Source organism: Urocampus carinirostris, chromosome 3 (genome assembly GCF_059441175.1).
Source record: "Urocampus carinirostris isolate Australia breed hairy pipefish chromosome 3, RoL_Ucar_1.0, whole genome shotgun sequence".
NCBI lineage: Eukaryota > Metazoa > Chordata > Actinopteri > Syngnathiformes > Syngnathidae > Urocampus > Urocampus carinirostris.
Genome location: NC_142351.1, coordinates 12,911,739 through 12,924,328, shown reverse-complemented (window position 1 = coordinate 12,924,328; position 12,590 = coordinate 12,911,739). Strand labels below are relative to the sequence as shown.

Genomic DNA, 12,590 nt, shown 5'->3' with positions numbered 1-12,590 from the left:
TTGGGCCAGCCTTTCACAAGGAGTTTGGATTTTTGGGGTACCCTTGTCAGCAAGATTGGGGACAGTCATGTGAGCCTAATGATATGAAAAATATGACTACAAATTTTTCAGCCAACAAGTATTGAAAAAAAAAGATTCATGTTTATATAATAGTTGATGTATTTTTGATTATTACTCAAAATCAATACATATGTTTAAAGGGTTAATTTGTTTTCCTACTAGGTGGTCTAAATAATAGGTCCCTTAAAAGTGTAATAAACCTTTTAAGGGATGCTTTTGATACTTAGAATTTACAGAAATTAGTAGGAGATCTCTGTTCTATTAACAATTTGAAATAAAGAATTTAAGAAAAAAAATGATTAGTGTATTTTGAAAAAGTTGTTAAGCTTTACATTTACTGCTGATGAAATTTTAAATTATGTGAATTGTCATTGTTCATTTTTTCACTATATTTTTCATATTACTCAATATAAACATTTTTAAAGAGACATTATTATTTATTGTAAAATAAATGATAAACCAGCTCGGTTGGGAGTAGGGCGCCCGCTCCGAGACTGGGAGGCCGCTGGTTCAAGCCTCGGCCGAGTCATACTTATGACTTACAACATTGGTACTCATTGCCTCCCTGCTTGGCGCTCGGCATTAGGGGTTGGAATTGGGGGGTTTGGTCACCTAATGACTCCCAACACATCAGTTGGGTTGAGCGAGGGGGCTGGGAATCCCCTCCTCTGTATCAATCTCCCAGAAAGAGTCACAAATGGCTCTAGCCACCTCCCACTAGGGGGATATGGCTCAGGTATATATAATTAATTATTTATTGTATTATTTAGTGCCTCCTAGTGGCAATTCTTTTAAAATGAATAAAAAACAATATAGATTTAAGTAATAAGCAAAAATAATAAAAATAATAATAAAAATCTAGTTTTAAGATTATTTAACCCATGACTCCAGTAAAACAAGCTCATTTTTACCTAAAATCAGAAAAATTGTCTCATCCAGTATATGGTACATTGTTTTCCTCATTGAAATTATTTTTTTCTAGTTCTCGTAGAAAATATATCTTAAAGGGACATTGTGTATTATTTGTGCACCCTATTGGTAAAAAAACATTCATTAAATAATAAAAATATTGATTTCAATAATAAGCAAAAATGACACAAACTATCGTGTAAACACACATTGGCATTGATTTTACATAACATGAGCCTCAGCTAAAGGGAACTGACATGATTGTCCGCCATATTGCTGCTACGGGTATTGAAAACCATCAAAAAGGAAGTATAATAGAGCGTTTTGGTCACTTTGAGTCCATGTAGTTTATCCACTCGTTTTCAGTTGCATGGAGAGCTCAAATAATACACACTGTCTCTTTAAAAATATGATGAATTTTTATAAATTCATACAATTTCATTTTTAAAATTGTTTTAACTTGCAAAATATTGTCTTATTTACTTTTTTGTTTCAACAAATTGGTATTGGTATCGACGCAAGAAATATCCTCCCGGGTCAAACACTGAATCACTACGGGGAAGTTAACCTAAATATACATGACTAACATTAAAACTAGTATTGTGATAATGTGACTGTTTTCGTCACAAATAATCAGTAACACAGTATTGCGTACTCAGCATTGTTCAAGTCGTGAAAAGTGAAAAGCACGACTTACAATACCAGACATGCATTGCATTATTGTGTCAAAAGTTGGGGTGGAGACAAAATTTGCATGCAGAAGGAGAGAGATTGTCATTACCACGTCGACAGTACTGAAGACGTGACAGTAATGGTGGTTGGTCTGCAAGTCTTTGGTGATGTAAGCAAATGTGCACAGGTCTTCCGGGTCCTGGGCTGCACATGAAATATTACGGATCTCGTGTTCTGCGATGATATTCTGCAGGAAAAATGCAAAAGAATGCATTTTAGAACATCAAATCAATTAATCATCTCACTGTAATTAATTAAAAACAAAAACTTGTTTTAATGATGCAAGAAGAAAATTTGGCATGATCATGAGATGAGATGATTGAGTTTGGGGGACAGGTCTTTTATGTTTGTTAACTTTATAATGTGGTTTTTGTTGCAACACGCCTGGAAAGAAAAACCAAATGTGAAGAAAAGGTAAAATATCTGCTTTTATTAAAAATCATAACTGCATCCAAAACGACATGGCAACTACTTTCCATTTATTTCAACAACAAGGATATAAATATACATTAATAACAATGATAAACTATTAATAAATATAATAAAATGTAAGGCAGCACGGCAGCGCAGCACGTGGGCGGCACACTCCTGTGTGGAGTTTGCATGTTCTCCCCATGCTTGCATGCGTTTCCTCCGGGCACTCCGGTTTCCTCCCACAATCCAAAAACATGCATGTCAGGTTAATTGGCCGGTCCAAATTGTCCCTAGGTGTGGATGAGCAAGTGAATTGTCTGTCCCTGTGTTCCCTGTGACTGGCTGGCAACCAGTTCGGGGTGTCCCCTGCCCACTGCCCGAAGATAGCTGGGATGGGCTCCAGAGGATAAGCGGTGCAGATAATGGGTGGATGGATAAAAAATGTAATAAATTCTAATAATAGTAAAAAAGAAATCAAAAACAAATAATTCCACGTGAGCAGAATTATCTGCTATCTGGCACTTCAGATACATTTGCTAGTTTCAAGGGATTAATGAAAGAATATATAATTGTTTTTATTGCATTCTTCAGTATTTTTCTATTTATTCATTTTTTTCAAAGAAATACAAAAAAAAAGTATTTGCTGGTGGTATAAGATTTATTTATTTTTTTTCAAGCATTGCAACTACAGGACTGCCATAGAAAATTTCAATATATATTATAAAGTTTCGTTTTTCTTTGAAGGACTTAAAAAGGGAAAAATGTAGACACATTATGGATTCATTACAAATCAAAAGAGATATTGGACTGTACAACCAGGAGAAATAAAACACTGATGCGCACAGACTACTTGATTTTTTTGTAATGCAATTAAAAACAAAACAAAAATGGTTCTGGAATATTTACAAATCAACTGAAATATTACAAGTCTTTTAAAAAATAAATATCCCATTAACAAATATTAGAATATACTGAAAAGTATAATAGTATGTTTTAAGCCATTCAAGTAGTAAAAGGCTTGCAATATTACATTTGATTTGTAAGAAATCCACAATGTATAATATCATGTTTTTCTAATTGCAGTCGAGAAAATAAACAACTTTGTCAACATATTCAAATCTTTTGAGAAAGTCCTGTATATTCCAAAGACTCCAGCCCGGTTATTGCCTAACAAGGAGTTTGGGTAGCAGTTATTAAGAACATGGAAGCCCTGCATTATAGCAAGATTTATTATCAACGCTTGTATTTGTTCCTACTTGCACTTAATTAATTGCAACATTTGTGCCATGGATGTTTAATATTTAACTGAGAGGAACAAAAAGCACTACACAAACCAAAGTAACCTGTCAGACAGACTAAAGGGGACGAAAAAATATCCACACTGACCTTGTTGGCTGCATCAATGAACTTCACGCCTTTGTAAGTAATAGAGAGGACAATGGTGGGGACTTTTCTCATTTGCTCTGTTGACTTCTGTAGAAATGACATGAAACAAAAAGTCAAACCTTGCTTCGTACTTGGAGGACATTCTAAAACTGATACTGACCCGCATTTTGGCACAGGCATCCTGGGTGGACTCGGTGCCTCGTAGCTCCTTAATAAGCATGGACCCCAGGTACTGTAGAAAAAGGTTAAACTTTGACGCAATCTGGGTAATATTGGTAGGAACCAATACGCGAAACTAATGTGCCAGTGTTTGGAGCTGACCGAAATCATTAAAGGTATTCCCAAATCCTTAAAACTCGAAAACGCAAGTCGACAATAGAGGTTTTTACATAGAATCTATCTTTATTTCATTGGTATATTCCAATTATTTTCCAAGATACTGCATTGAAAACAGCATGTCTCGTCTTTGTCATCCTGAGATGTGACGTCATTGGAGGAACACCAGCACCCTAGCATGCCAGTCGTCATTTTGTCTTACATGCTAATTAGTCGAAGACTAAGGCCTAGGTGTTGTGTTGCAGATGGTATAACAAGGGCCAAGCAGGCAAAACGGGGCGAACTGGCAAATGACAACACGCAGTGTTGTCAACCGGGGGCTAACAGAGACGATCAACTAAAGGTGGTCACAGCCTCGGCGGAAAAACACGAGAGAAACCAAGGGAACACTGCAAAACTGGCGCTAACGGCAAGTTAGCCGACTAAACAACACACAGTGGGAACAAGCGCCAACTGAGAGCAAACAAAACAGAAAAGCCCTCTGAATTGAAAAAAGACAAGCAATTCTGTTTGGGAATACCATTATGGGTAACAGCAATTCCCAAATTAGTATGTTTTAAGATGCAGATTAGTTCATATGTATGAGTCTTAGTCAAACAATGTAAGAATCATTGTTAAATGGTGGTGCCGATTCCAGACGCCGCCGTATGTATGAGTCTTAGTCAAACAATGTAAGAATCATTGTTAAATGGTGGTGCCGATTCCAGACGCCGCCGTTCGGAAGCCAGCAGGAGACATTTGCACAAGGCATAACCGGACATTTTGACTTATGAGTGCAGATCAGCGAAGTGAAACTAAAAGGCTAACTAATGAGCAGTTTAAAATTGTTGTCTGAATCAAGCTGAAAAGGACTGAATACCGGTCATATTTTGGTGTTGTGAAAAAGAAAAATTAGATGAATAACCTTTACTTTTTGTGGACAATATCTCTGTATTATTTGTAATTGCAACATCCTTTGCTGTCTGAAAGGGGGATACCACATGTGCGGTCCCTTCTCAAGGTTTCTTCATTTTCCTCATGTTGAGGTTTTTGAGTTTTTCCTTGCTCTCATGTTGGTTCCAGATCAGGGGATGGTGTAATAATAGTCTGAAATAATAGTCTGTGCAATAACCTGTGCAGCCCTTTGAGACTCTTTGTGATTAAGGGCTATACAAAGAAAAATGACTTGACTTGACATGACTACACTCTAAGAAGAGAATCAAAGGAGATAATGGATTCCCTGTTCCCAACAAATCCTCCAATAAACAGGTACTCTAAAAAAAGGCGAAACTTTGACGTAATCCACCAGAAAACTGGCAGAGCAATGAAAACTCACACTGGCTTCATAAGCACAACATTCAAAGATGAGTTTCTCAGGCTGATGATGCCAGTTCTGCACCGGTGCATACGGAGCAGCTAAACTCGGTGGCCGAAGAATCAGACGGGAGTCTCGATGTCGCTCTTCTTGCCGCTCCTGGAAATCAAGAACAGGAAAACTTCTGACAGGTGTTTCTCACCAGGCGAAATGTGAAATGCTAAAAAACGTACATGTGAACGGCGGCGTTCGTTGCGATGTCTTTGGGTGACGTCGTAGTCATTATCTGGAGTTTTCTTCTTCAGTGGTTCCACACCTGGAACCAGACGATCCACGGACTGGAACATGGAGGACTCTGCTTGACCAAATGAAGACTGGGATACTGGGAGGTCTTGACACTGCCGACAATTCAGATATAGAATGTCGGTCGTCAACATTCGTGTTTGGACTAACACGTTACAAAGAATGTGTTCCTGGAACTAGAAGTAAGACCAGGCCCTAAAAAAATCCAGCCTAGCCCAGCTCAGGCCCACAGGTATTAAAGACCGACCCAGCCCCAGCCCCAGCCCGACCCATTAACTTGATTTGCAGGGCCGAGACAAACCCCAAATTTCGTATTTTATTTTCAAGGACTCTGACGGAGGAGAGGTGATTGATGATAACAAATTAAAGCTCGACTTTTGTAACAGAATTTAAATACCGAATAACATTTACATCCTTTACATCCTTTATACTGAGGAGAAGCGGTGCAGATAATGGATGGCTGGATGGATGACTTAAATCTTTTATTTTTGACTCTATCAAACCTGCAAAGAATGACAGAGTTTAAAAAGTTTGCAATTACCCTGATTTGAGACAACCGAGGTGGCTTGACAGGAGGTTCTTCATAAGTTCGTTCGGCGAGTGATGCGATAATGCGTTTCCTATGACCGAGCAAGGTGATCTTTAGAACCTGCGAAGGACAACATGCATCAGAAAGCCAATCCACAAAGCCAACAACAATATTAAAATAAAAATAATCCAAAAAAAAGGCCGTTGTTCTGATGACAAATCAATTTGCAGTTTGTCCGATTTTGTTAAATATTCTGCTTTTGCCCAGGAAAATAAAACAAAAAACTAAAATTAAATGACTTGTAACTCCTCATTCACAATATTTTCCAGGTTTTAGTCTATCTTTACCTATGTTTCTTTTCTAGCAAAATCATGAAAATGACATATAAAAGGATTAAAACAATTGTTTCCCCTCCCACTAATTTTACCGGAAAAATAGTTAAAAATACAAAATCCAGCATTCAACAGACAATGTACAATAATTGTACTGCAAAATTTCCCCTGTCAGTAAAAATAAGGAAAATAATAAATATAATGAGAGAAATAAAAATATTTTTTACTTTATAATGGTAAAATAAAAATAAAAAAATACTTTTTAAAGATTGTATTGTAATTTTCTTTATTTTAAGAAAAAAAGTCAAATACAGACTGGGAGAGAGCCCATTTAGTTGCAAAAATCTTATTTATATCCCTGTATGTCATTTTTTTATATTACTTTGGGGCCACATGGTTTAAAAAAAAAGCTTTAGGGGAGGCCGGAATAGTAAATTCATGCCATAAAAATGGACCATTGCTGTAAGGGGTCTTTTAGAAGCTCAAAATTATGATTCAGGGGTGTAAGTTTTAATTATAAAAACAATTATGGAGGGTTTTTTTCCATTCTTCACAAAGGTTTAATTAATCTCTTGTAGTGTTTATCAAGTGTGCATTTGATAAAACGGCAAAACGGGTGACAAAATTAGCAGACTAACACTAATTTAAGTGCAAATGACTAAAAAATATGTACAGTAATTAATATTTCTAAAATCTCATGGGCGACCAGAGTGTGATCATATTGCCTGAAACAGCACAACCTTGACTTCTACTTTAAGCAATACATTCGGATGGTTTAGTTTCCTTGAATATTCTCGGGTTGATAAATGGTAGTCAACAAATACAGCAACAGAGGGTAATTTACTTGGGAGTGTTGCCTAGCTTTGGTGACCTCTAGTGGACATATTTAAAACTGCAGGTCATTGTTTAAAGTGTTGCGCGGCTCGTTTTTATCGTGTGCCATCTCGGCATTGTCTCGCAGGCCAGATCAAATCTGTTGACGGTGCTGATCAGCCACATGATGCAATTTGTTAATCGTATTGAAACTGTATTTTTTATACTTTTAAATTCTGCAGTTTCGGTGCATGGACTCACTCTTATGCCAATTGGTTTAGAAAACCATATCAAAACCAAACTTAAAATAAAAATTAAAAGGAATTTTTTTTATTTAAAATGAGACTAATTACATTCAAAGAAATCATAAAGAAAACTTTACTCATTTGTTCTCGCTACTTAAGCCGGACTATTTTTTTAAGTACACTTACATTGACAATTTCCAGTTCCCAAAGGTTTTTGATACAATCAAGAGAGCGATAACCACTGGCTAGGAAGTTATTCAGGTACTCATCCAGGCCTAGGTTCTCCAACCAAGAGGAGAGAGAACTGCTGCCATCACAACCCAATGCTTTCACCTGCACAAATGGACTCATAAGTACTGTACTGAACATTTATACAGCCTCCTAGATTCTTATGTGTGCATTATACTTGAGGGAGCGAACGAGCTGCATGCAGGATCTTCTTTCTGTGGCCCGGGTCCGTGATGCCAATCTCTCGCAAGTCCTGCTCCTCCATTACGTTGCTACCCTGCAACGGCACAAAAAAACAAAATAGGCTGCTGAAAGAACTGTATTGATTTAGGATGTGTATTTTGTTTTAGTGGTGACGCCACAAAATGCACTTAAAAGCCCTGCTGCGATAAATCAAACCAGAGTAACTCCAAAAGCTAAGTGAAATGAAATATTTGCATATATTCCATCATCAATAAAAGCCTGAGGTGCATTTACAAATTTAATCATGCAAATGGCTCTATTCTGTAAGGGAAAACATCAGGATGTCGCTGCCTGCAGAAAGATTTTTCTTATTTGAAAAATAACAACAGAAAATTTCCATAGTCACATAGATAAAACCGGTGTTAAGTTTTCATAAAGGTTTCAATCAAAAGAATCAGCGCAACAGAACTCTAAATATAGTCGTTTAAAAGACTTATGAATGAATGAAAAATGTATTTTGAACATTATGAAATAACAGGACAAAAACAATGACTCAACAACAAAAATAATGTTAACATAACATGTTCGAAGGGGTAGTAAGAAGCAGACGCTTATTTTCCCTACCCCTCCATCTTCCCTATTAAATACATTTTACAGCTAGCTCCTCTTTTGTGTCTAAATATAACAAAATCTCACGGATATACATATTACATAGGTCAGATATTAATAATTATAATAATAACAATGACCACACATTTTTTACACTAATCATCGTAGTACCCATCTATTAACGTTATAATGCTACTAGTTACCAAATATCACTGCGGCACCAATGATAATAACAAAAATAGAAATGATAACACTTATGATATAATAATAGTAACAATAATAATAAAGTTAACTATAGTTGTAAACGCAGTATTTCCAATCTCAGTATCACTCATACCCCATTTTCTTCATCTCTGTATTCTCCCAATATTGTTTTTTTTGTATCTGGATTTGAACAGGTGAATATTTGGACATTGTTTGATCTCGTCTTGTAAATTGTTCCAAAGTTTGACTCCGCCCACAGACACACACATACTTTTCCTGGTGGTTCTCACCTTTGGGATTTTGAATTTACTACAACCCCTTAAGTTGTAGCTTCCCTCTTTCCGAGTGAATACTTTTTGGATGTTTTCTGGCACTATGTTTTTGTTGACCTTAAATAGCAGTTGTGAAGTGAACAATTTTACTAAATCTATCCATCCATCCATTATCTGCACCGCTTATCCTCAGTAGGGTCGCGGGGGTGCTGGAGCCCATCCCAGCTATCTTCGGGCAGTGGGCAGGGGACACCCTGAACTGGTTGCCAGACAGTCACAGAGCACACAGAGACAGACTCACTCGCTCATTCACACCTAGGGACAATTTAGACCGGCCAATTTACCTGAAATGCATGTTTTTTGGGAATGTGGGAGGAAACCGGAGTGCCCGGAGGAGACCCACGCAAGCACGGGGAGAATATGCAAACTCCGCACAGGAGGTTCGATCTCATGACCTCAGAACTGTGCCGTACACGTGCTAACCACTGCGCCGCCGAGCTGCCCCAATTTTACTATATCATCCAATTTTAATAATTGGGACTGCAGGAATAAAACATTTGTATGATCACAATATCCTACCCTGTGTATGGTTCTAATTGCACGTTTTTGGAGGATAAAAGGGGGCTGTAGTGAACTTTTGCAATTATTACCCCATACTTATATGGATTGGTCTCTATTTTCAGCCAAGCAGACAAAAGCTAGAACTGCAAGGATGGTATCGATCACAACTGAATGCTAGCCTTGCAGGAAAAACAAGTCGATTATTTCCTCAGAATGATTCTCAAACTCCTTTCTGGGCCCCACACTAGCTATTAAATAGGATGGTGACATCAATAGAATATTAAAAGACACATCGAAGTACAGGGAGCAGCTGGCAGTGTGAATAATGATCCAGCTTGGCTTGCTAGCAGCATGCAACCTTTTGTCCATCAGGTTGATGCACAACACAAACAACAATAAGACAAGTATAAGAACTGTGTCAATAAGGTGATGATAAAAAAATTGTTAAAAAGTTAAATCCAAACCATTGTATTTACATTAAACATTTAAAAAAAAATCTGTTTAGTCAAGAGTTTATAAGTCACAATAAAATGCACAAACATTCTGATTAGCACATGCCAGGCCTTTAAGATGCTGCAATCAGATTTTATTCAAGGGACAGTTTGTATTGTTTAGCACTCCCCAGTGGTTAAAAAAGTTCATTCACTAAAAAAAGAAAAAAATGGTTTAAATAATAAATAAAACTCCATGAACTATCATATAAATGTGCATTTTTTAAAATACTTGTATGCTGAGAAATTTGCATTCATTTGGTTCACTTAGAGCAGTGGTTCCCAAAGTGGGGGATACTGCCCCCCAGGGGGCGGTGGAAAGATCTGGGGGGGGGGGGAAGAAGGGGGCGGTAGGGGGGGGGCGGCAGAAGTTTGAACGTAGTGCGGTTGTGAAACCGCAAAACACTGCGTTTTTTTAAGGTTTGGTAGTGAGTGGTGAAATTTGGGCCAACCACAATTGTTACTGTTAGAGTTTTAAAAGCGCCGACCAATCAGAGGCAAGTTTTGATAAAAGCACAAGCCGATAAACACGATTTAAAGTTTGCAAGCATCATACTATGCCACACACACCGAGTGGGCTCATTGAGTGTCAGGACGGACTACGTAAACATAGTCCCAGAGTCAATAAACGAGAAGGAAACGAAGCTTGCACCGAAGAAGGGCGGTACATCAGTTGTTCGGACCTATTTTGGTTTTGAAGAAGCGGACGTGGAACAAAAGAAAACGCCCTTTGCAGAATTAATTTTTGCATAGTGGCTAGGTCCAGAAGAAACAAGTCATTTGTACCAGCACGTTAAAAATATTCACGGCATGTAAAAAGGATTACAAGTAAAAGACGAAGAAGGCGCATCTGCAAAATTAATACACTGGGGAGCCAAGGGGGCTTCAGCCTGCAAAATTTTGGGAACCATTGACCTAGAGGGAGCTGACATAACGGTCAGCCATCATGCTGTTCGGGTAACCCCAAAAACAAAAATCTTGTGAAAGGCGGGGCAAAAAATGAAAAGGATAATGGTACAGTTTAGTCATTTTGAATATCTGTAGTTTGCATTATTATTTGTGCTTTTTAGCACTTGCTTTCAGTTTCACTACACAAAAAAAGTTACATGTAGTGGTCAAATAACACACAGCGTGCCTTTATCTAGGGCCTGGATCTCTTTTTAACAGATTTACTGCATTAAAAGTTCATCATTTAATTAAACTAGCTGCTCGGTGGAGCTTTCTTTAAAGGCAGTGTCGGTGACTTTAAAATATTGCACTGGCTGATGCCATCTCCTGGCTGAAATCATCATTTCAGCCTCTGTCAAGCTCCTTTTGTTGCGTGTGCAAGTATGTGAAATTCTCAGATGCGCTTGAATAAACTTTTCAATATTTTGGGTGGTTTGAGTTGGCTGGATTGGACTGTATTTGAAACAGTCCTTTTCTTAGTTTCACCATTTTTGTCCAGGAATAAAAGAAAACCACAACCATGCGTTTCTGGACACATGCGTGGCCAATAATACCTATAGTAGGGAGGAACTTATACATTTGGGTCTGCGTCTAAATTTCGATTTTTTGGGGCACTTTTTATACCACCTTTATATCTTTATATCATATCTTTCAGATTTAATTTCCCTCTATTTTCCGGTCCAGAGCCTTCGCTCTGAAAATGCCAGTCTACTAGTGATCCCAAGAGCCAAGAAGAAATCCGCAGATTCGAGAGCGTTCTCCATTCGGGCCCAGGTGCTGTGGAATGCTCTGCCCACTGAGATTCAATCTGCAACCTCAGTGGAAATGTTTAAATCTAAGCTTAATACACACTTCTATTCTATAGCATATGAATAACCCATATTTTATGTTGACAATATCTGTGTATTATTTGCCTTCATGTCGTTTTTAGATCATCGGATGGTGTCATAATAGTCTGTAGTTTGCAATAGTCTTTGAACTGTGCAGCCCTTTGAGACTCTTTGTGATTAAGGGCTATACAAATAAACATGACTTGACTTGTAGCCTTGTATACTAACACAAACATGTTCACTTTGGTAATTATCAAACCACGGAAAAAAAATTAAACCACTGATTTGTAACTTTATCTATTTTCTAAATCCTTGAGTATTAAAAATGTGCTGTATAGAACAGATTACAAGAAGGGATTATTCTTGACAGTAATGTGAAACCATTTTGAAGTTTCGTTTTAAATACACAAGGCTGCTGGTAACATCAAACGAAAAAGACTTGACTGAGTTTAACAAAGAAAAAGATTTAAAAAATTAATGCAAATCTTAATGTACTGTACATAACAGACCTAAAGTAGTAAAAGTAGACAGAAAGAGAACATAACACTCTTCCTCACCACTATTATCATATTTATACTGCATAAAGAGTGTCTGAAATATCTGCCCGGACGCCCGGGGCGTGCATCTTTTACGTCAGGCGTACAACTAACAAAACGTCTCTGCCCGGGCTTATGGACTTTCCCGACCGTTATAAGGTCGTGTATTTGCATATCATTTTCCAAAGTAGACGCACAGAGACCACAAGAAAAATGGAGAATAAATATGCTTAAAAACTGAAGCACTATGTCCTGCTTATCTTCTCACGCATGAGGAAACTGCACACTCTGACATATCATTACCAGGAATCAAGCCAAAAGTGGCACCAGAAGATTCAAAAGAAGCTAACAAAATTGATGACGCTATAAAACGTA

The 12,590-nt window shown here is 37.6% G+C and overlaps 1 protein-coding gene across 6 annotated transcripts in view; it reads right to left on the bottom strand.

Annotated features, from left to right (window-relative positions):
* Positions 1-12,590, bottom strand: part of anks1aa (ankyrin repeat and sterile alpha motif domain containing 1Aa) — an 88,270-nt gene that overhangs the window by 2,521 nt on the left and 73,159 nt on the right. For all 6 annotated transcript variants that reach the window (XM_088330749.1, XM_088330750.1, XM_088330744.1 and 3 more), the window contains 8 exons: positions 7,760-7,858; positions 7,540-7,686; positions 5,976-6,083; positions 5,365-5,529; positions 5,153-5,290; positions 3,662-3,733; positions 3,502-3,588; positions 1,751-1,888 (listed from right to left, as the gene is read on the bottom strand). In XM_088330749.1, coding sequence (XP_088186875.1) covers positions 1,751-1,888; positions 3,502-3,588; positions 3,662-3,733; positions 5,153-5,290; positions 5,365-5,529; positions 5,976-6,083; positions 7,540-7,686; positions 7,760-7,858 — 954 coding nt within the window. The remainder of the gene's footprint in view (positions 1-1,750; positions 1,889-3,501; positions 3,589-3,661; positions 3,734-5,152; positions 5,291-5,364; positions 5,530-5,975; positions 6,084-7,539; positions 7,687-7,759; positions 7,859-12,590) is intronic.